This window comes from Carettochelys insculpta, chromosome 1 (genome assembly GCF_033958435.1).
Source record: "Carettochelys insculpta isolate YL-2023 chromosome 1, ASM3395843v1, whole genome shotgun sequence".
Taxonomy (NCBI): Eukaryota; Metazoa; Chordata; order Testudines; family Carettochelyidae; genus Carettochelys; species Carettochelys insculpta.
In genome coordinates, this window is record NC_134137.1 from 238,867,616 (window position 1) to 238,892,296 (window position 24,681).

A 24,681-nucleotide genomic window follows, 5' to 3' on the forward strand; every position below is an offset into this window, starting at 1 on the left:
CACGTCAGCCCTGCCAGCCTCCACAGCCCAGCCCTGAAAGAATGCCTCCCCCTTGCTCTCGACCAGCTTGTGGAGGGTGCTGCATGCGCCCACAATCTGGGGGATGTTGGTGGGGCCCGCATCAAGGCGGGTGAGGAGACACCTCCAGCGCCCTTTGAGGCGGCCAAATGAGCGCCGCACCACCTGGCACGTGTGGTTCAGGCGCATGTTGAAGCGCTCCTGGCTGGCTGACAGATGGCCCGTGTAAGGGTGCATGAGCCAGGGCCGGAGGGGGTATGCCACGTCTGCGATGACGCAGAGGGGCATGGTGGTGTCCCCCACAGGGATCTCCCTCTGGGGGATGTAGGTCCCCACCTCCAGCCGGTGGCACAGGCCCGAATTCCAGAATACCCAGGCGTCGTGTGTGCTGCCAGGCCAGCCCACATATATGTCCAGGAAGTGGTCCCGGCTGTCCACCAAGGCCTGGAGGACCACTGAATGGTAGCCCTTCCTGTTTAAGAAGCATCCTCCACTGTGCTCCAGGGCACAGATGGGCATATGGGTCCCATCCAGAGCTCCGAAGCAATTGGGGAAGCCCAGGGTGGCAAAACCCGTGATGGGGGCATCTGGGTCCCCAAGCCACACGAGCCTGTGGAGGAGCAGGGCATTGATGGTGCGGATGACCTGCAGGGGAAGGACATGGGAGAGCACCAGTGAGGGGTGTGCAGGGTGTGTCTGGCCCTCCCCTGCCGGGGCTCCCCTCCACCCCCAGGGCTGCCTCCCCCTCCCCTTCTTACCTCCATGAGGACAGCCCTGACGGTGGCCTTGCCGACGCCAAGCTGCTGGCCCACGGATCGGTAGCTGTCTGGAGTGGCCAGCTTCTAGACAGCGATGCCGACCCATTTCTCCACGCTGAGGGCACGCCGCATGGCGGTGTCCTGATGCCTCAGTGTGGGGGTGAGCCACTAGCAGAGCTCCAGAAATGTCTGCTGGCTCATACAAAAGTTCTGGAGCCAGCAGTCATCGTCCCACTCTCCGAGCACCAGCCGCTCCCACCAGTCGGTGCTCGTGGGGTAGCTCCACAGCCGGCGGCGTGTGCGGCGGGGGGGCAGGAACGGGGGGCTGCAGGGTCTGGGGTTGCTTCCTCCTTCCCTGGGAGCAGCTCCTCTTCTGTGGCTAGAATGTGATCAGCTGCCTCCTGCATGGCATTGAGCAGGGTGAGCACTGCTCCTACAGGGGCGGCTGTGTGGACCTCTGGCTGCTGCTGCTGCTGCTGCTGCTGGGGGTCCATAACTGCATCGCTCAAGGTGTGCGTGCCTATGGCTTTGCAGACCATGTGCTGTGCAGGCTGTGTGTGTCTGGGAGGGGCCCTTTAAGGGAGTGGCTAGCTGTTGCCCCGGAAGTGCTAGTCTGCCCTGTGACCCTGTCTGCAGCTGTTCCTGGCACCCTTATTTCGATGTGTGCTACTTTGGTGTGTAGATGCTCCCCCGCAGTGCCTACTTCAATGTGGTGCTGCCCAACGTCGACGGCACCAGCCCTGGAGGACGTGTAGACATTATTCATCGAAATAGCTTATTTCGATGTCGCTACATTGAAATAAGCTATTTCGATGTAGCATACACGTGTAGACGTAGCCACTGTATTTTAAAGTAGCATCTTATAACCCTCACATCCATCATTCCTATATGGTTGTGATATTTCATGCAAAGCATGTCATGTAAGCCATAATATGAAAACCTATTGGTCTGTTAGAATATGTATATTGTTGGCATGCATGAAACTTATGAGATTTTGTTGTACGGCTTTTACTGAAATAAGCCGTGAAATATGAAGTCACCCACTGCTAGTTCTCTACTGGCAACAACAAAGGAAGTGACCAGCTCTTGGGTGGGTATTGAACAATCATCCCCAGCCATTGTCCAGCAGGGGAATAGTTAAATCGGGATTTACAATTCAGGTGACAGGTGTGCAAGCACCATACACTTGGGATCACTCAACTCTTTGACTCAGCAAAACCCACCTGGACATTTCCGGGCTAACATCTTTCAGACCCATTGACTAAGGGTATAATATAGTGGATAATGGCATCATGCTTTTACATTCCTTCTCCCCCATCTACACTGAAGGCAACAAGAACACTGGGCAGACAGACTCAACTGAGGAGACTGGTTCTAAGTTTAAAGTGAAAGCCTGTTTATTAAGGACCATTTCCTACCTGCAACATCCAGAGAGGTGAGAAACTGCTTGACCCAAATAATGCTTAATCTAATAAGGTTTAGGATTTAGATGGTGTGCACACTTTTTATTTTCTTTGGTAATGATCACTGGGATTTTATGCCTACCAATTACAACCACTTCATCTATATTTCTGTAGTCAGTAACTTGACTTTAATATTTGATCCTTAACAGTGAGTTTGTCTAAAGTGGAAAAGCTGATCAGGATAGAAAGGCTGGTGCATGTCAACCCTCCTTTGATGAAGTGGTGAATTAATTAATAAACTTGAAGTGCTTACAAGAAGGTCTTGAGCAGAAGAAGATGATATATTCCTGCCTTGAGCATTTGGGAGATTTGTTGATGTTTCCCTGTGTATGGATCACAAGAGGTTTGGGGAGCCTTCATTAAACTTATCTGTCTGCGCCCCTGCATATGGTTGTGTTGAATAATAACGGCGCCTGGAGGGATTTTGTTGCTTGTCCCTAGCAAAGCACTGTGAGTGACAGCCCTGGTTGGAGCGCTCAGATGGTACAGAGATTCTGTAACTGCAGTTCCTATTCAAACCATCTGCACACAGTCTGGCTTCCTGGCCCTTCTTCCAAAAACTTCCCTCCTTCAGCTTGTGCTCCTCCCTCCCATTTTGATGCGGCTTGCTACATCTTTCCATCTAACAATCTTTGTTGCGGTATCTGTTCTGCCAGCATTTGGTAGGGGACTTCTATCCAGTTTCTGCCTTCAGTCAGTTGATCGTATCCTAGTGATCTTCTATGTTGCTCATATACTTTGTTTCTTCTGACTTTCCTGCATGAGGCCAGTGGGTGGCTGAGGCTACTTCTTATTCCTCCTGGTCTTGGCTTTGGTCCCATACATCTGGCTCCATTCTCTGTCTGTTGCTGCTGTGCAGTTTTTCGATTTGCTGCATTACTCTCCAAAGTCTGTAGCTACCTCCTATGACCTGTGGCCCACTGCACGGTGGATTGTTGTCTTCTGCCATTGCTTCGTGGGGCTTTTCAATGGTGGAACACAATCCTGCTGGGCAATATGCAGTAGCATCATATCTTTAACTCCGTTGATATAGAAGGGTTCTCTTAATGCCTCTGTGGCCTGTCCATCATTCCTTTGCTGAGCTGCAGCAGACAACCCCTAATGGGAAGAAGAGTCTTGGTTCTCAAGCCCAACAGTCTCTGTCCTGACTACTCTCTGGCCCTGGGAAGAATATAAACTGGCCATCCACAGGTTTAGGCTTTAAATTAGGAGGCTGTTTCTGATAATGAGAGAAGTGAAGTTCTGGGACAGCTTCCCAAGGGGAGCAGTGGCCCAGGCAACTCCCCTGGCTAGTTTCTGGTCAATGGGAGCTGTGAGACTGGGAGTTGCCTGGGCCATTCTTGGGGATTTTAGCTGCTGGTAGTCACTGATGGGCCAGACACCGTTGTAACAGGCCCCCTTCAGTCTTCTCTTTTCTAAACTAAACAAGTCCAATTTTTTTTTCAGTCTTTCCTCATAGCTCATGTTTTCTAGACTTTTGATCATTCTTGTTGCTCTTCTCTGGACCTTCTCCAATTTCTCCACATTCCTCTTGAAATGTTGCTCCCAAAACTGGCCACACTACTCTAACTGAGGCCTAATCAACTCAGAGTAGAGCAAAAGAATGACTTATTGTGTCTTGCTCATAACACTCCTGTTAACACATCCCAGAATCATGTTTGCTTTTTTTGCCAGTGTCACACTGTTGACTTATATTTAGTTAGTGATCCAGTATGACCCCAGATCCCTTTCTGCAGTACTCCTTGCTAGATAGTTGCTTCCCATTCTCTATATGTGAAACTGATTTTTCCTTCCCAAGTGGAGTACTTTACTTTTGTCTTTTTTAAACTTCATCCCTTTTACTTCAGACCATTTCTCTAGTTTGTTCAGAACATTTTGCAATATGATCCTATCCTCCAAAGCAGTTCCAAACCATCCCAGCTTGGTATCATCTGCAAACTTACTAAGAGTACTCTCTATGCCAATACCTACATTGTTGATGAAGATATTGAACAGAACTGGTCCCAAAACAGATCCCTGCAGACTCTCATTTGTTGTGCCTTTCCAGCATGACTGTGAACCATTAATAACTACCCTCTGAGCACAGTTATCCAGCCAGTTAGGCACCCACCTTATATTAGCCCCATCTAAGTTGTATTAGTCCAGTTTATTGATAACATCATGCAAGACCATATGAAATGCCTTACTGAAGTCTAGGTATACCACATCCACTGCTTCTCCCTTATCCACAAGACTTATTATCCTATCAAAGACAGGATTGCTTTCATGTCTGTGCCGATGCATTTCAGGTCTGAAAATCCAGCGTTTCCATTGGTCTGAGTCCCTCCTGGCTGCCTGTTTGCTTTATTTCTGGGTGTCATTAATCACACTTCCATTGCTGTTGATCTTACTCAACTGAGCGTTGCCCCATGTTTCAAGCACAGTGTACTGGGTAACAACACGAAAGGACTCCAGTTTCTAAAGCTAAACTGGATCTTTGTTAGGAGAACAATTTAGAGATGCTGAAACTGTAGCTAATCTTCAACCACCTGAACGCAGACTGGTGCTACCTCCAAATGCTTTTTCCTGTAATGTGTGTGCTTCTCTCCAAGTTCTAGACAGGCCCACCACACTCCTGATAGTAAATATTTTGCAGGTTCAGAGCCTTGATTTCTACATGCTGTTTCTTATGCCATGTAGCTCAATGGGCTGTACACAGTTAAATATTGCAATTTAGACCATGGTATAAGCTAGAATAAGAAACTATGGAAATGAAGCTGCGTCTACATGTGCACACTACTTTGAAGTAGCGGCACCAACTTCGAAATAGCGCCCGTCACGGCTACACGTGTTGGGCGCTATTTCGAAGTTAACTTCGACGTTAGGCGGCGAGACGTCGAAGTCGCTAACCCCATGAGGGGATGGGAATAGCGCCGTACTTCAACATTCAACGTCGAAGTAGGGAACGTGTAGACGATCCGCGTCCCGCAACATCGAAATAGCGGGGTCCACCATGGCGGCCATCAGCTGAGGGGTTGAGAGACGCTCTCTCTCCAGCCCCTGCGGGGATCTATGGTCACCGTGTGCAGCAGCCCTTAGCCCAGGGCTTCTGGCTGCTGCTGCTGCAGCTGGGGATCCATGCTGCATGCACAGGGTCTGCAACTAGTTGTTGGCTCTGTGGATCTTGTGCTGTTTAGTGCAAGTGTGTCTGGGAGGGGCCCTTTAAGGGAGCGGCTTGCTGTTGAGTCCGCCCTGTGACCCTGTTTGCAGCTGTGCCTGGCACCCTTATTTCGATGTGTGCTACTTTGGCGTGTAGACATTCCCTCGCAGCGCCTATTTCGATGTGGTGCTGCACGTCGACGGCACCAGCCCTGGAGGACGTGTAGATGCTATTCATCGAAATAGCTTATTTCGATGTAGTGTGCACATGTAGACGTAGCCTGAGTGTAGTATAGTAACTTATAGGCTGTGACCACACTTGGCCAAATCTTCAAAATGACCATGTTAATGGCCAAATTGAAGAATATTAATGAGGCGCTGAATTGAATATTCAGCAGCTCATTAGCATTCAGATGCTGCTGGCCGCGGCTAGATGGGGGTCCTTTTTGAAAGGACCCTGCACATTTCGAAATCCCCTTATTCCCCTCAGCTGAGAGGAACAAGGCGATTTCGAAATGTGCAGAGTCCTTTCGAAAAGGACTCCCTGTGTAGCTGTGCTGAGCCGCACGCATTTGAAAGCGGCACTTTCGAAGCACCACGGCTGGAAGCATGCAAATGCTAAAGAGGCACTGAATATTCAGTTCAGTGCCTCATTAGTATTTTTCGATTTGGCCATTAGCTGGCCTTTTCGAAGTTTTGGCCAAGCGGGGCCACAGCCATACAGAATAAAATAGAATGAAGGGATGTAAAGTCATTGAACAGTAAATAAAGTTTACATTCATAAGTCAATGGGAACCTGGATAAAAGTCTGTTGAAATCAAAGTTAAGACTCCAATTTGATTTGAATAGGCTTTGGAGCAAACCCTAAAAGAGGGGGTGTAAAATTTAGGGGTTATAGAAAAGAGAAATGAGATGGTTTCACTTGAGTTATGAAATGAAATGGAGAGTCAAACTGAACCAGAAAGATTCAGAAAGGCCATTCTCAAGTCCTAGGTTAATGTAGGTTCTGCTAGCTCAAGGCCCACTAACCCTCGGCTTGCAGTACAGTGTAGACATGGCCTAAATGGCTTAGCAGCTCTGCAGGAATTAGTACAGTGATGTAGAGTTGCTTGAGGAAGGATTGTTTCTCGAACCTTGGCAGAAGTCCATACCTTCTTTACACCATTCATGGATGTACAGCTCTCTTTTGGACCTAGGACAAGATTTTGATCCTTGGCAAATCACAAATGAAACATCCTGTTCACTGCAAACTAGCCCTGCACATTAGATCTCATTGATTTGAAGCATCCACACTAAGCTGGTCTTTTGGATATGATATAACAAAAGGGCATTTTAAGATTTTTCAAATAGCACTTATTTTTTTTAGGTCCATGGAGTAGATTTTGAGCTCTGAGCCACTGGTGTAAATCTTGAATAACTCCACTGACTCCTTAGAGCCGTTCTGGATTTATACCATTTAACGTGGTATTACTTGAGCCCTGTATCTCAGGAATGGTTTATCCAATTTGCCTATGAATTTCCACAAAATTTATCTTCCAGCCAAAGACCTTTTCTGTAACATCTTAAGCAGAAAGGATCAAGATTGCATTCAGAATTCAAGTTGTAATCTTAAGTAGAAGGTAGTCCGTCATGTCCGACGATGACATCTTGAGCTTGCACAGGCTCATTGGTTGTGAACTCGCATGTGGCTGAGGAGTCCAAGCTTTGAACGGCATGAGAGTTCACAGTGGGGGCAAGGGAATTGTCCTGGCTCTGTTGATGCGGCTGCCGCTGTTGCTTTCTTCCTCTCACAAGCATCAATGAGGCATACACATCGCTGCTCTTCAAAGTTGTCATATGCGTGTCATATGAGAGCACGCCCAGCCTGTTCGATCTTTTGCATGCTGCTCTAGCTGATCTGGTTTTAAACCAGCATGAACAATGTTGGCTTTCACGCAGTCTTTATACCTCTTGCGAGGCCTACCTTGATTCCTTTTGCCCTGGGAGAGTTCACCATGGAGGAGATGCTTAGGGATTCTTGACTCCTCCACCCATATGACATGCCCTGTCCAGCGAAGCTGGGCTTTCAGAATCATGGCTTCGATGCTCGTGGTTCCTGCTCTGTCCAGGACTTCCAGATTCATAACTCTGTCCTGCCATCGAATGTGCAGTATTGACCTCAGGCTGCGTGTGTGGACATGGTCCAGCAGTTTTATATATTTTCTGTACAAGGTCCAGGTTTCACAGCCATACAGGAGACTGGTCAGGACTACAGCCTTGTACACTTTCAGTTTAGAGGACTGTCAGATATTGTGCTGATTCAACACTCGCACTTTAGGATGTCCTAGTGCCCGGCTGGCCTGGCAGATTCTGGCATTGATTTCTTTGCCAAGGGAGCCATCATTGGCTATCACACTGCCAAGGTACTTAAACGCCTCTACTGTTTTTAACTCTGTTCCTTCAATAAAGATTGAAGCGGGGAGAGCAGCAGATCCTGGAGCAGGTTGAAATAGCACCTTGGTCTTTCCTAGGCTGATGGTCAAACTAATGAGGCGAGTGGCATCAGCAAACTTGTTGACGATGAGCTGGAGATCAGATTCCTTGTGTGCCATTAGCGCCCAGTCGTCAGCCAAAAGGGCTTCAAGGATGAGCCTCTCAAGCATCTTGGTTTTAGCATTCAGACGACGAAAGTCAAAAAGTGACCCATCAAGTCTGTACTTTATGTAGACTCCAGGGTCCAGGTCCCTAACTGCGCGGCTGAGGACGCACGTGAAAAAGAGGTTGAATGACACTGGGGCCAGCACGCACCCTTGCTTCGCACCATTGGATATCTCAAATGGATCTGAGGACTCGCCATTTGAAAGAACAAAGCCAGTCATGTCATGGTGGAACAGGCGTATGAGGTTAACGAATCTTCTCGGGCAGCCAAGTTTTGACAGGATAATCCACAGGGCTTCTCTGTTGTGTCCAGGGAGGGGTAGCACCTCTGATGTGGGGACTTGTCAAGTCTCTTTGGGGCAGTTCATGCACACTTGGTCCCCACCTGGCACCCAGCTCTCACCTGTGGCTCCAAGAAGCTGTAGGATGCAGCGGCCACACCCCGATAAACCGCTTTGACAGGCGGGCTAAACCAGGTGAGGGTAGCCGGCAGGTCTGAAACCTGCGGTGAGATAGGGAATTGCCTATCCCAGCATGCAAAGTCAGCCCCAGTGGACTGGGCGGATGAAATCTTAAGTATGTCAGTCCATAATGGTTGGTGTAAAGAGCATGGATAGCTGAAAGTCTGAACTAGAGATCAGAAGGAAGTGATATGCACTAAATACAAATGTTATTTAGGATTATAAGGTAACTAGTGTAATCACAAAAAGGACCTGTTGTGGCAAACTGCACCTCTCCCTACACAGACTGCTTTCAGCGTGCAAACTCCTGGGAAGGAGAAACCATTCAGAATGGATTAGTAGATGGCCATCAGAAAATTTCATAGGCGCAATCAGCCTGCGTGAGTGGCTGTTGCACTTAATAAAAGATTAGACAGATGAAGCTTCTACAGGGGAGCTCCACAGGTAACAGAAAAAGTGAAAGGAGGTGAAAGCATTAATAGGCACAATGTTACTATTTAAAATGAGTGTATATTTTACACCCTGAAAGCAATAGAAAGGTTTTATTATCCAGGAGTATATTTGTGCTTTAGATTAGAGCTTTGTAATCCAGCCTGTCTCAGGAAAAGTGCATAATTTTGCTGCCTAAGAGTCTAATTTCTCAGAACCATAATTTGCTGCAGCTTCCCTCTCTCTCCCCCAGTGTCCACCTGAGGCTATGGGTGAGGTAAGCAGATTAAGCCCTTCTGAGTGACACACCAAACTTCCCTCTCTGTGTGTGAGAGGTTTAATTAGCCAACAACTGCTCCACCTACTTCCCACCTCTGCACATCCACAATCCACCTACCCAGGAAGGAGGGGGAGTGCCAGCCTGGAAGGGTCAACTTATCTCCCCATTCAGGCTCTTGCAATTTGGTAGCTAATGCAGGTGAGTATGGGTGTTCCTTGTACACTCTTATTCCCCAGAATGTTTGTGCATCCGTACTGTCATTTGAACCTCCTGTAATAGCAAGAGTTGCTGTATTGGCTGACAGCTCTGACACAAACACATGCCTGCCTCAAAGGAAGGCAATACAAAATATGCATAATGATATGGCACAAGGGAAAAAATCATTTTTGTCTCCCACAGGCTATCAGTGTGTTCTGAAGCATGGGATTTGGTTATCCGTGTAGTACAAATATCTAATCCTATTGGAAGATAGTAACAAGGCTCATAAATTAGTATTTAAAGAGGAAAAGATCCCTATAATGTTTTTTTCCAAGTTATATATGGTTCTGCTTTGACCACGAGGTTGAATTAGATGACCTCCTGAGGTCCCTCTTCCAGTTCTAATCTTCTGTGATTCTATGTGTGTGCACTTTCTGTCAGCACCACAGATTTAGGTTGGGTTCTGCTAGTCAAACTGGGTTCTTTCCATCTCATGGATCATCAAGAATAATAGAGGCTCTGTAGGACAAATTAGTTCCTTAGCTTCTCTTGTACAATGTCTTGAGAAAGACACATTATAATGTGCCTCTAGTGGTTTTGAATTATGTCCCCAGTTCCACCTGCTCAACCCCATTTATGGGCTTACACAAGTGTTCCTGTCACAGAGTAAAATCTTAAGATGAGGTTTCTCAGGTGTAGTTGAGGTCTTAGTTTTTCTTACAGAATCTCTATAAAAGATGACCTGTGAGATGAAAAGACTCCATCCCAGCTGTTGAAACAAGAGTGGGTAAGTAGGACTGGCTGGGGAAAAAAACACCTCTAATTTTCCAAAACTGCAAACTGAATGTGCTCAGTAGGTCTGTTACTCCTTTCCTGGTACAGGTATGCCATGGGGTTTAGTATAGTTGAAGCTATCAAACCAGAAAATAGCTGCCTGGGTTCCCAAATAACAAAATGATATTGTGGGACTGGAAGTTGTATAATTAACTATAGACTGAGAAAATGTGACCTGATATAAAAATGAGATGGAGTAGGGGGAATAAAGTCCTGGATCCTTTTTTTTTTTACAGAAACTTTTTCAGAGTAGGACCCAGGGCCAGATTTACATCTTACATACCCGTATGCACAGCATCTTCAGCACCCCCTGCCTATGGCTGGCCTTTGCATTGCACAAAGTTGTAAAGAGGATAGGTACCCCTACAAGGCTGGTGGCCATAGGCACCTTCCTACTGTGCCTAATGTGAAATCAGGCTCTGGTAGGACCACCTTTTAAAATGCCCCACCAGTTGCCTTGGAAGAGTTTTCTGTGATTTCTGATATGTCTAATTCTGTTTTATGTCAAGTTTCTTTAACACATATGAGCTACATCTACACTGGAGTGCTACTTTGAATTAGCATCTTTCGAAGTAGAGACTTTGAAAGACGCTACTTCGACATGTCGTGTCTACACACGTGCTGGGGCTGGTGCCGTCAACGTGCAATGTCAAAATGGTGACGTGGCATATCAAAAGGGGCCATACCAGATGTGGAAAGGAAGCATCTATGCATGCAGGCAGCCCCTTTCAAAATAAGGGGCCAGGAAAGGCTGCAGATGGGGTCGCAGAGCAGACAAGCCCTTCTGGGGCCGCAGCAAGCCACACCCTTAAAGGACCCCTCCCAAACACACTCGGCCTGCAGAGCACAAGGCCTGGAGAGTTGCCACAAGCACCGCAGACACAGTGCCTGCAGGAGTGAGTATGGAGCAGCAGCAGCTCAACATCCTGCTGGCTACCACCGGCAGAGTGGGCACCCTGCTAACCACAGCGTGGGTGGCCACCTAGCAGCTCCTGGCATGGGAGCCCTCCCCAAGGGCAGAAGGGGAGGCCCCAGACCATCGGGCTCTCCTGCCCACCCCCGGGTGCCCCGCAAGCTCTGGAGCCACTCCACCATTTCCAAGTAGCGGGACCGTCTCGTCATGGAAGAGTGGGACAACGACTGGTGGCTCTGGAACTCCTGGATGCGGCGGCAGACCTTCCTGGAGCTGTGCCAGTGGCTGATGCCCACCCTGAGACAACGGGACAGCTGGATGCAACACGCCCTCCCCGTCGAGAAGAGGGTTGCAATAGCTGTCGGGAAGCTGGCCACTCCAGACAGCTACTGCTCCATGGGAAACCAAGTAGGCGTAGGCAAGGCCACAGTTGAGGCCATTATCATGGAAGTAAGGAGGCCCAGACATGCACCCACCGGGGAGTGGGGGGCCTAGGGAAGGGTACTGGAGAGGGGGCCCGGAGAGGGGGCCAGGGTGGTCCAGGCACACCCCGCACACCCTCATGGGTGCCTATGTCCCCTCCCCACAGGAGGTCCATTCCCTGAATGCCCTGCTCCTGTACAGAGTTGTCCGCACCAGGGACCTGGATGCAGCCATCATGGGCTTCACCACACTGAGGCTCCCGAATTACTTTGGGGCCCTCGATGGGACCCACATCCCCATCTGCGCCCTGGAGCACAGCAGGGGACAATACATAAACTGGAAGGGCTACCATTCCGCAGTCCTTCGGGCCACAGTGGACAGCTGGGGCCGATTCCAAGACATATATGTGGGCTGGCCCACCTGCACCCATGACGTGTGGGTCTTCCACACTCGAGCCCGGAGATGGGGACCTACATCCCACAGAGGGAGATCCCACTGGGGGACACCACCGTGCCCCTCTGCCTGGTGGCTGACGAGGCATACCCGCTCCAGCCCTGGCTCACGTGGCTATACATAATAATAGGAGATTTCAATTATCCCCATATTGATTGGGTGTATGTCACCTCAGGACAGGATTCAGAGATTAAATTTCTTGATGCCTGAAATGACTGCTTCTTGGAGCAGCTAGTACAGGAACCCACAAGGGGAGAGTCAATTCTCGATCTAGTCTTGACTGGAACGCAGGATCTGGTCCAAGAGGTAACTGTTACTGGACCGCTTGGAAATAGTGACCACAATATAATAACTTTTAATATTCCTGTGTTGGGAAGAACACCGCAGCGGTCAAACACTCTGGCATTTAATTTCAAAAAGGGGAATTACACTAAAATGAGGAAGCTAGTTAAACAGAAACTAAAAGGTAGAGTAATTAAACTAAAATCCCTGGAAGCTGCATGGAAACTGTTTAAAGACACCATACTAGAGGCCCAACTTAAATGTATACCCCAAATAAAAAAACACACTAAGAGACCTAACAAAGAACCACCATGGCTAAACAGCCATGTTAAAAAGGCAGTGAGAGAGAAAAGGGCAGCTTTTAAAAAGTGGAAGTCAAATCCTAGTGAGGAAAATAGAAAGGAACATAAACACTCCCAAATTAAGTGTCATAATGTAGTAAGAAAAGCCAAAAAAGATTTTGAGGAACAGCTAGCCAAAAATTCAAAAAATGATAGTAAAATGTTTTTTAAATACATTAGAAGCAGGAAGCCCGCTAAAAAAGCAGTGGGGCCCTTGGACGATAAAGATATAAAAGGAGCGATCAAGGAAGACAGTGCCATTGCGGAGCGATTAAATGATTTCTTTGCTTCAGTCTTCACGGCTGAGGATGTTACAGAGGTTCCTAAATCTGAGCCAGCCTTTTTAGGTGACAAATCTGAGGAACTCACTCAGATTGAAGTGACATTAGAGGAGGTTCTGGAGTTAATTGATAAGCTGAATAGTAACAAGTCTCCAGGACCAGACGGCATTCACCCAAGGGTTCTGAAAGAACTCAAATGTGAAATTGCGGAGTTATTAACAGTGGTTTGTAACCTATCATTTAAATCCACTTTGGTACCAAATGACTGGAAGACGGCCAATATAACGCCAATATTTAAAAAAGGCTCTAGAGGAGACCCTGGCAATTATAGACCGATAAGTTTAACATCAGTACCAGGCAAATTAGTAGAAACACTAGTAAAGAATAAAATTGCAAGGCACGTAGAAGAGCACGAATTGTTGGGCAAAAGTCAGCATGGTTTCTGCAGAGGGAAGTCGTGTCTAACTAATCTGTTAGAATTCTTTGAAGAGGTTAATAAACAGGCGGACAAGGGGCACCCAGTGGACATAATATACCCAGATTTCCAGAAAGCCTTTGACACGGTCCCACACCAAAGGCTTTTATGTAAATTAGGTGGTCATGGGATAGGAGGAAAGATCCTTTCATGGATCGGGAATTGGTTAAAAGACAGAAAACAAAGGGTGGGAATAAATGGTAAATTTTCACAATGGAGGAGGGTAACTAGTGGTGTTCCCCAGGGGTCAGTCCTGGGACCGATCCTGTTCAACTTGTTCATCAATGATCTAGAAAATGAGGTAAGCAGTGAGGTGGCAAAGTTTGCAGATGACACCAAGTTGTTCAGGACAGTCAAAACCAAAAGGGATTGTGAAGAACTACAAAAAGATCTCAGCAAACTGAGTGATTGGGCAGCAAAATGGCAAATGAAATTTAATGTGGGTAAGTGTAAGGTAATGCATGTTGGAAAAAATAACCCAAATTACACATACTACATGATGGGGTCAAATTTAGCTACGACAGATCAGGAAAGGGATCTTGGAGTTCTAGTGGATAGTTCTCTGAAGACATCCACGCAGTGTGCAGCGGCAGTTAGTACGGCAAATAGGATGTTAGGAATTATTAAAAAAGGGATCGATAATAAGACAAAAGATATCATACTTCCCCTATATAAAACTATGGTACACCCACATCTTGAGTACTGCGTGCAGATGTGGTCTCCTCACCTCAAAAAAGATATATTGGCATTAGAAAAGGTTCAGAAAAGGGCGACTAAGATGATTAGGGGCTTGGAACGGGTCCCATATGGGGAGAGGCTAGAGAGACTGGGACTTTTCAGTTTGGAAAAGAGGCAATTGAGGGGTGATATGATAGAGGTATATAAAATCATGAATGGTGTGGAGAAAGTGAATATAGAAAAATTATTTACCTTTTCCCATAATACAAGAACTAGGGGACACCAAATGAAATTGATGGGTAGTAGGTTCAAAACTAATAAAAGGAAATTTTTCTTCACACAGCGCACAGTCAACCTGTGGAACTCCTTGCCTGAGGAAGCTGTGAAGGCCAGGACTCTATTAGGGTTTAAAAAAGAGCTTGACAAATTTTTGCAGGTTAGGTCCATAAATGACTATTAGCCAGGGATAAAGTATGGTGCCCCAGCCTTCAGAACAAAGGCAGGAGATGGATGGCAGGAGATAAATCACTTGATCATTGTCTTCTGTTCTCCTTCTCTGGGGCACCTGGCATTGGCCACCGTCGGCAGATGGGATGCTGGGCTGGATGGACCTTTGGTCTGACCCAGTATGGCCATTCTTATGTTCTTATGTTCTTACATGGGCTACCTCACAACCAGCAAGGAGTAGTTCAATGGACAGCTCAACCATGCCTGCCAGGTGGTTAAGCACACCTTCGGCTGCCTGAAGAGGTGGTGGTGCTGCCTCCTCGCCCACCTGGACGTGGGTGTCCTCAATGTCCCCCAGGTCATGGGTGCCTGCTCCCCGCTCCACAACATTGTGAAGAGTAAGGGGGAGGCCTGCGTCCAGTGGTGGGCAGTCGAGGCTGGCATGAGCTACCCCCATCCAGCTGCCACCCCTAAGTGCCAGGCCCACCAGGCCGGGGTCCGCATTTGGGAGGCCCTGTGGCAGTACTTCAAGCAGGGGCCTCAGTGAGTGCCACCCCAGCCACCCCATAGGCCTCCTGCACACTCTCCCCAATCCCCCGCATGCGACCCTCCCCAACGAGCAAACAGCACACAGACGTGTGAGAAAACAGAACTGTGTATCTATTGAGAACATGTGCACCTTAGAATAAAACATACTGGTAATGCACAACAGTTCAGAAGACTACGTATATGGGGGGTCAAATATTTATAGGAGGGGAGACACTAGGATGGCCTGGCTGTTGGCCCGTCACTCTGGGACAGGAATAGAGGGGTGCTATTCCCACCGGCTCGAGCTCCCACAGTCCCCCATCTGGGGACCCTGGTGAGGCTGGGTGGGGGCGGGGAGCATGGCCAGGTAAGGCCGGGGTTCAGCAGCAGGGGCTCAGGAGCAGCAGGATTCTTGCCTGGGGGGCTGTCGGGTGGGGCCACAGTGAGAGGGTCAGCAGGAGGAGCAGCAGGGGGTATGGCAGGAAGGGCAGCTAGGCCACCAACTCCCAGTAGGAGGCTGCCAGGTCATTGAATATGCTCATGAACGCACCCCAGGCCTCCCAGCGCCATGCAGCCTCCCCCTCCTCGAAGCGGAGGCACCTCTCCACGAGTTTGACCTGGCAATGGAGGGAGGCAGCCATGAGCAGGTCCCCAGCCATTCACCTCTGGCTGCGGCAAGAGTGGGCCAGTCCCAGCGCTGGTGGTGCCTCTGGGTGGTCGTTGTCCCTCACCTCTGGGGGGGCTGTCCAGGACGACAGATGCAATGAGACTCTCCTGGCCCTCGGATGATGCAGCTGCAGACACAGGGGAAGAGAAGAGACGGCTGTGAGTACCAACTCCTGCCCCGTGGGTGCCAGGTCCCTGTACCCTGTCCGTGGGTGCAGTGGCCCTGTGGGCAGCCCCTTTGTGCGGTCCACTTACCCACCTCTCCCCCAAGGGGCAGGGCACAGTGCTGTCCATGGGAGTGGGTGCTGGTGGCCATGCGGCAGTTCTGGTGTCATGGTCCAGCTGAGCCTGGGTAGGCCAGGGTCTGCCAGGGGTGTGGGGGGCCCTGGTCATGTATGGTGACCCCGTCCCTGAGGGTGTGTGCCCTGTCAGGTAGGTACCTGAGGGTCCACCGCCAAGGTTGGGGGATTCCTGTCTGGTGGATGCCTGATGGAAGGGGCAGGAGGGGAGGTCCATCACCAGCTCCCCCTCCTCACTGGACCACCCTGCTGCCTCAATGCCCGGATGCAGCTCTGGCCCTGATGATGCAGGGCTGTTCTCTGCTCCCAGCTCCTGCTCTGCAACCTGCTGGGGCTCCTTGGTCGTGGTGCGGAGGATGGCTGGCGGGGAGGAGGTGTCCCAGGGGCCTAGGGTGGCCCTGAGCTCCTGGTAATAGCCTGGAGTCAGTCAAGGAGGGGCTCCACTTCTTCCACCCCAGCTGGACCCCTGCAAGCGCCGGGCATGCTCAGAGGGGGAGCCCTGGGTCTCCTGACTTGCCTGGGTGCTGGCCTTGCTGCTCTCCACCATGCTGGGGGTTGTGCCAAGGTGTGCAGGGACAGCACATGTTGGGGTTACTGCCTGCACACACTCAGCTTCCTGCCACAGGGTTCCTGGTCCGTGAAGCTTTAAGAGCCACTGCGCGCACAGACAATAGATCCTCGCAGGGCCTGGACAGTATGTTTCTGTGTCCCAGCTGATTGCTGCCATGGCGGACCCCACTATTTCGAAGTAGCAGGACATGGAGCATCTGCACGCGTCCTTTTTCAACATTAGATGTCGAAATAGCGCACATTGGGATGGGTATTTCGACGTCTCCGCATCTGCACGCGTCCTTTTTCAACATTAGATGTCGAAATCCCGCTTTCTCATTGGGATGGCGATTTCGACGTCTCCATGCCTACCGTTGATTTCAACTTCAAAGTAGCGTGCGGTGTGTGTAGACGGGCCACGTGCTACTTCGATGTTGTATCTGCTATTTCCAAGTAGCAGGCTAGTGCAGATGTGGCTATGGAGTGCGATTTGTGACTCACAATGATGGGTACCGTCACACGAACAAAGTTGCTGCAACCCTGATCATAGACAGCTGTAGCCATCTACTTGCCCAGGTTGCAAATTGAAAGATCGCCACATTTGTGGTTGTTTTACTGTATGCCACATCCTCACCCCTGCCCCAAGCCAGGATCCCCCACCCTTCTCCAAATAAACGCCCTTCCCCAGAGCCAGGCCCTCCCAGAGAATGAGTGGCTGGAGCAGTTGGAACCACTGCTGGGGCCACTGGAGTTGCCATGTACTTCTCCCACCAGGGTGGGATGTGGCTCAAGGAGGAGCATCGTTTACAGGCTCCAAGAGCTGCATGTGGCTCTAGAGCCAGAATCCCCACACTGCACTGTCCTGTTTGCTGCAAATGGCAAAAGGATTGGACGCCTCAGGCCTAAAACATGCAGAAGTCCATCAGTTTCTTTCTACTCCAACTTGAGTTACATTTGCTCTATCAATTCTTTCTTATCCTCCCAGTGCCTTAAACATCCCTAATCACCATCTACAGGGTTTTGTTTTGTTTCCGTTTTGTTTTTTTAAATCCTTACTAGAAGGCAGATCCTCCATGGGTGTGAGTAAGGCAGGGAAAACTTGAGCTTCATCTATAACACAGTGATGGCAATCAGTCTTCTAAATGACAGATTTTTTCGTTTAAATTGCACAGAAGGTCCCATGTGACTGATATTTAAACATTTAAGTACATAAAGATGCAGGCAGTCTTCTAGTGGGATTTCTGAACATCCTGAGGTGCTTTTGAAACTTATACTAGGCACCTGTCTGATCTTTCAGTATCTAAACACAATTAAAATCTGCCCCCAAATCCATAACATCGTGATTTAAAGGGGCAGATTTTGCTGTAATACAACTATCAGAATTCTTTCCTTGTTCCTGAGTTGCAAGAGGAGGGAGATAATGGCAAAATCAGAAATTTATCCTCTGAGGTTACACATGTGATTTCTTCCTCTGCTTTTGCTGTAACATAAGAAGTGTCTAATATTAGCAATCTGACTTCCCTGGAACAACAGATCTTTTTTTCACCATTTACAGTGATAAATAGCTTGGGGTAATATGTTATGGGACCTCTTTGTCTTCCAAGGCATACTCTATGTATGGTAGTTTATATTCCTTAATAAGACTGTCAGTGGCCCATCCCTCTACTCCTGGTAATGCATTTTGTCTAGCATGTTATTGAATCAGCTAGGCTGAAAGCATTTAAATTATCAGCACTAAAATTGTTTAGCCTCGAAAAGAAAAATCAGCGAAGACTTGCTCTTCAGAATTATGAACAAAGGGTATTGTGAAAATTGATCAGGGCCTCTGATTTTTAGGCAGTCTCCTAAGGCCGGGTTTGTGTTGCAGTAGTCCCTAGAAATGACAATCAGGACTAAGGCTCTGTTATGCTGAGCAGTAACAAACACGATTAGAACTGTTCTAGGCTGTGAAGTTACGTTAGGTGAGCTATGTCACTCAGAAGTATGTCATTCTGTGCTCCTGAACATCATTATGCTGACCTCACCCTCCTGTGTACAGTGCTAAGCCAACTGGAGGGCTTAATTTGCCATAGTAGCTGCTGTCTCTTTGGGGAGGTGACATGCCTCTGCCAACAGAAGCAATCCCAGGGTGGGTAATTATGCAGCTGGCTGGGGGAGGCAAGCCCTAACCCTCTTCTGTACAGCTATCCCTGCCCAAGGCTAACCCCAGCTCCACCTCTCTCCCTAAAGCAGCTGGGCAGCTATGCAGTCCCAGCTCCCTGAGTCCACACAGCACTGGGGCAGCCCCGTTTCCCCCTAGCAGTCGCAGCCCCCAGAGCAGGTGGGAGCTGCATGGCTCCTCCCCTGCCACTCCCCACCCTCAGCTCTGCTGTGCTGCAGCCTCAGCCCCTGGAACAGCCACGGCCCAGCTCCTGGAGCAGCGGAAGAACACTCCCCTGTGACAAGGGCCGGAGCACTTGGGTCCGGGCTCTGTTCATTCCCAGTGAGGCACCTGGCATCGGCCGCTATCAGAAGACAGGATCCCGAGTCAGATGGACCTTGGATCTGGCCTGGTATGGCTGCTATTATAAACCAGACATTAATGATCACTACTCAACTGCAATTAATCAAGGAAATCCAGTCCACTCATTGGGGGTGTAAATGGTTGGCTTTAGGGGGGCAGAAGGATCTTTTGCTGAGCAGCCCTTCCGGGGCAGAAGTGTGAAGTTTTTCACCCTACCTCCAACGCAGCCCCCTTTGGTCCCTGAAAAGGGCATGAACTGCACTCTTCAGCCCCACGGCCTGCTGTGTTGTGGCAAGTGGGTCTCTGTGGGCTGCTGCTGCCGGTCATGCTGATCAGCACTGCCCCAGCTGGCTCTGGCTGGCAGCAGAGGTATCAGTCCTAGAATCCGAGGCCTGGAAGGGGCCTCAGGAGGTATCTAGTCCAGCCCCCTGCTTCAAACAGGACCAACCCCAACTAAATCAGCCCAGCCAGGACTTTGTCAAGGCAGGGCAAAGCGCAGCAGGCTTCCGACTCTCACCCTCTCCAGGCAAGCCCCGGGGAGAAGCCAGCGGCCATGGAAGTAGACGGGAAGGAAAGCTGGATGGAGTCGCATGGCATTTTTAACCTGCCCAGCGCACCCTTCGCTGAGTTTCCTCTTCCACGCAGTGACTCCCCGGGCTCAGCCCCCTGAGTCCTGCATAGGATCTAGCTAACCCCAGGGGCGCCAGCCTGCCCCCATTCCTGCCAGGAAAGGAAGAACACCAGCCGGGCCGGGCCGGGCCGTCTCCCCTCTGCCGGGTATGTGGCGCTCGCTGCTGGTCCTGGAGTGAGTCTGTGACACAAGAGCTCTTTTCCCGCGCTGAGGCTGGTGATCCAGCACTTCCGTGGGCCAAGCAGCAGGAAGGGCAGCTCCCAGGCCGCTGCCGCTGCTGAACTCTCCCCTCCCGGGAGCCCCCGGGACTGGACCCCGGGCGTGCCCCTGGGAGCCGCGCAGCCCCAGGCAGCACGTGGCGGGGGGCCGGGTCCCCGGGCCGGGCTGGCTGGCGGAGGGGCAGGGAATCGATAGCGCTGCAGTGGCAGGGGCCCGGGGGAGCTGGCTCGGCAGAGGCTGCTGGCACCCGGACTACATGCGCATCGCCTGCAGGGCCACGGCTCCCTGCAACCGCCGGGCGGGCGGGGGCAGCTCGCCGCAGGGCCGAGCCGGGGTCCGGCTGCCCAGGTCGGTGGCGGCTCGGGAGCCAGTCCCAGCCGGGCGGGGAATTGATCCGAGCCGCTCCGGGCTCAGCGGCGGGTTGGAAAGCGGGAGACCCCCCGCGCCGGGCGCCCGACTCACAGGCGGAAAACGCCTATCGACACCCTAGCGCGGGGCTCCCCCGGGCCCGATCCCCGATCTCCCGGCGGCCCCGGCTGCTCCTGCGGGCGGGAGGGGACCGGGCGCCGCACCTTGCGGAGACCCCGGCGGAGCGTCCAGCGGCCCGCCTGCTGCCCAGCCCCGGCCCCGCGCCCGGGGGCTCGGCTCGGCACGGCTCGGCTCGGCTCGCCTGGCCCGCGCTGCCGCCCGCATTGCGTCGCGCCTGGCCCGTTCCACAGCTCGCCCGGCCCCGGGGGCTGCTGCGCGTGGGTTCGAGCCCCGCCGGGAGGGAGGCGGGGGGGGGGCTCCGCCAATGGCAGCGGGATGGGGGACGGGGGCGGGCGCGCGCCCCTGCCACCCTCCCCCCGCCCTGCCGCCCCGCCCCGCCCTGCCGGCCCGCACAGCGCTGGGCTCGCTTTCTGCTGAGCCGGCAGCGGCCCGACATGGCTCGAGCCGGCCCCGCGCGCGGCGCCTCCTCCGCAGCCTGCCGGCCCCTGCCGCTGCTCTAGCCGGGGCAGGCCGGGACCGCTGCGGGCTCTGCCCCTTCCCTGGCCGCCGCCGCCGTGCCCGGCTCGCCCGGGGCAGGAGGGGCTCGGCCGCGAGCCGCAGGGAGGGCGCGAGCGGAGCAGCGGCCGCAGCAGGAGGCGGGTGAGTCGGGGGCTGCGCTTTTGGGGTGCTGCCGCTGCTGCTGCCGCTGCGCCTTGACGCATCCCGGGCCGGGGGAGCGAGCCCCCCTCCCTCCCCTCTTCTCGGGGAGCCGCAGCCGCGGCGAGCTGCCCCCGCAGCCGGGCAGCCAAGTTGGCTGCAGGCGGCCGAGTTTGTGCGAGACGCGGCCAAGCTGCCGCAGAACGCCGGGAGTCCCCGCGGGGCTTCCCCGGGGGAGCGGGAGTCCGAGCGTGCGGGGCCGGGGTGTTAGCCCCGCGGCCTGATGCGGCTTCTGGGTCCTTCCCCTGGTCCAGCCCGCGCGCGCGGTGGATATTTACGGCTCTGCCTCCCTTCTCTCTCCCCTTGCAGCCTCCCGCAGCTGCCCCGAAGCCGGCCGGATCCCCCAGCCCCGGAGGCGGGAGCCCGCTGGAGAGTGCGGGGTGGGCACTGCAAGCGCTCGCCTCGCAGCCGCCCTCGGCGTTTAGTCATTTGGGTGAGAACTCCTCCGTGGCGGCCGCCGCAGCGGGGATGGGCGAGTCGGCGGGAAACGCAGCAGGAGCCCGTTAACGGCAACAGGAACCGGCTGGGCTGGGGAGCTCAGCTTGTGGGGGTGAGCTTGACAACCCGCAAACCTTTCCCCCCGGGACGCTCCTAGGGGACCCCATCCTTCCCTCCCCCTCCTCTTTCTCTCAGGTTCTCCACTTCTTGCCTCTGCCTTCACCCAGTCTCTCCCCCCCCCCCCACACCCTTCCACTCATCTCCCTCACCTCTCTGGGGTTTTCCATGCCTGACCCTCATTCCCTTATCCCCTCTGCCCTTGAAGCTGTCCACCCTAGATCCACCATTATCCCCTCTAAGGCTTTGCCACCCAGAACCCTCTTCCTTCTCCCCTGAGGCTGGGAGCTCTCCATTACAGACCCCTCTCCTGCCTAACGTGTCTCGCTATATCCCTGGGACTCCCACTGCCTTGTATCACCATGACAGTGATGGCTGGAGAGAACGTGGATGAGACCTCTGTCCTGCCAGGCCACCCCCAGGATAGCTACCAGCCAGGCGCCCATGATGACCACGAGTGCTGTGAGCGGGTGGTGATCAACATCGCCGGCCTGCGCTTTGAGACCCAGCTAAAGACCTTAGCCCAGTTCCCAAACACGCTACTGGGTAACCCCAAAAAGCGCATGAGGTACTTTGACCCATTGCGCAACGAGTACTTCTTTGACCGGAACCGGCCCAGCTTTGATGCCATCCTCTATTACTACCAGTCTGGAGGCCGGCTCCGCAGGCCGGTCAATGTGCCTCTGGACATGTTCTCTGAGGAGATCAAGTTCTATGAACTTGGTGAGGAAGCCATGGAAAAATTCCGGGAGGATGAAGGTTTTATTAAGGAGGAGGAGAGGCCCTTGCCCGAGAAGGAGTACCAGCGCCAAATATGGCTCCTGTTTGAGTACCCAGAGAGTTCTGGGCCAGCCAGGGTCATTGCAATAATATCAGTCATGGTGATCCTTATCTCTATAGTCATCTTCTGCCTAGAAACTTTGCCAGATCTGAAGGAGGACAAGGACTTTACAGGGACACTTCACCGCATTGACAACTCCACCTTGGTCTACACGTCCAACATTTTCACCGACCCCTTCTTCATCGTGGAGACTCTTTGCATCATCTGGTTCTCCTTTGAGCTGGTGGTGCGCTTCTTTGCCTGTCCCAGCAAGCCCGAGTTCTTCAAGAATATCATGAACTTCATTGACATAGTGGCCATCATCCCCTACTTCATCACCCTAGGAACTGAGATGGCTGAGCAGGAAGGTACCCAAAAGGGGGAGCAGGCCACCTCTCTGGCTATCCTGAGAGTCATCAGACTGGTAAGAGTCTTTAGAATCTTCAAACTCTCCAGACATTCTAAGGGCCTCCAGATTTTGGGACAAACCCTCAAAGCAAGCATGAGAGAGTTAGGTTTACTAATTTTCTTCCTCTTCATTGGGGTGATCTTGTTCTCCAGCGCGGTGTATTTTGCTGAAGCTGAAGAACCTGAGTCTCATTTCACAAGTATCCCCGATGCTTTCTGGTGGGCTGTGGTAAGCATGACCACTGTGGGCTATGGTGACATGTACCCTGTGACAATTGGAGGCAAAATCGTAGGCTCCTTGTGTGCCATCGCTGGTGTGCTGACAATTGCCCTGCCTGTACCTGTCATCGTGTCCAACTTCAACTACTTCTACCACCGAGAAACAGAAGGGGAAGAACAGGCTCAGTTACTCCATGTTAGTTCCCCCAATCTAGCATCTGACAGTGATCTGAGTCGCCGTAGCTCCTCCACAATCAGCAAATCTGAGTACATGGAAATCGAAGAGGATATGAATAATAGCATAGACAATTTTAGAGAGGCTAATCTCAGAACTGGCAACTGCACCATAGCCAACCAAAACTGTGTTAATAAAAACAAGCTGCTGACTGATGTGTAAAACGAAACTAAACAAAAAACGTTGACTTTAAGTGACCCAGTCACACTTTGTAGATGCTTTACTAATAGTCTTTGAATGCTTTATTTACCTCGTAAATGCATTGTTGCATTGCGAATTTTTGCTCAGCGATTAAGAAGCTTTCAGGAACCATGAAAGATAATGTTTTTGGTTATTTTTAAAGGGTATTTTCCAACTGGTAAATGATAACTATTTGAACTAGTCTAGTGATAAAAAAATAGTCATATACTTCTAAATCTAAACTTTTTCATCCTTGTTGCTTGTTTAACTTAATTTTTAACAAAATATAGTACAACAGACAATTTTAGAGATATAAAAACATGCATGGATTCCAGTAAAATATTCTGCAAAATTGCACGATGCATCCAAGAAAGTGCATCAGATAAAAACTTCACCAAAAATCTGCAGCAAACATTTGCTGTTGTTTTGTTAGACTGAAGTGTGAATTTCCCCTCTTTTGGGAAAAGATTTTGTAATTGCTATCTACAAATTCATGCAGCACCTTATTAAAAATACATTTAAGCCTGGTCTTGTTGCTGCACCCGTTAACTTAGAACTATTCTGTAATGAGAAGAAAAAAACAACGACAAAACATCTGCAATGCTGCTAAGTTTTCTTAAGTGCAGATGGCTTGAACATATTTTTCCCCTCTCCAGGACTGGAAGGAAAATTTTAAGCCCCTTTGTTGCAAGATAGCACAATGGAGTTTAACATAAGCATGTCTGAATTTGATACTATTTACTTTATATTTGCATGCCTGAAACATTACCTCAGACAATAGGGGGATAAGCTTTTGTTTGAAATGAATCTTCTAAAAATAGGTTATCTTTTCCTTTTTTCTTTTTGATTTTGCATTCACCAAAAGTGCACTCCTTAATTTATTAAATATTTGATTAGTAATTTAAAGTACTGTATTTAAGTGTGTATGTTAGTCAAATGGGAACAATAACTTTCGGAGATCAAAGCATGTTCAAATATTCAGCATTATGGCCTAAATGACTAAGGTGTAACTTGAATTAATTGATGCATGAATTCAGTAACAATAATAATCGTAATAATAATAATTGATAAAACACTTGTTAAGTTGAGGGCCAGAAGGAACTGAATAGAGAGACCTGATGAGTTTCCTGCATGGCTCAGGGAAATGTATTGGCTTCTGTCCAGGCACTGTTGGA

General features: G+C 50.7%; 1 protein-coding gene across 1 annotated transcript; it reads left to right on the top strand.

The window, feature by feature from the left end:
• Positions 1-22,006: 22,006 nt before the first annotated feature.
• LOC142007122 (potassium voltage-gated channel subfamily A member 1) lies at positions 22,007-23,534 on the top strand. The gene has a single exon (XM_074983660.1). The coding sequence runs from the start codon at positions 22,007-22,009 to the stop codon at positions 23,486-23,488; it is 1,482 nt and encodes a 493-aa protein (XP_074839761.1). The 3' UTR covers positions 23,489-23,534.
• Positions 23,535-24,681: the final 1,147 nt, after the last annotated feature.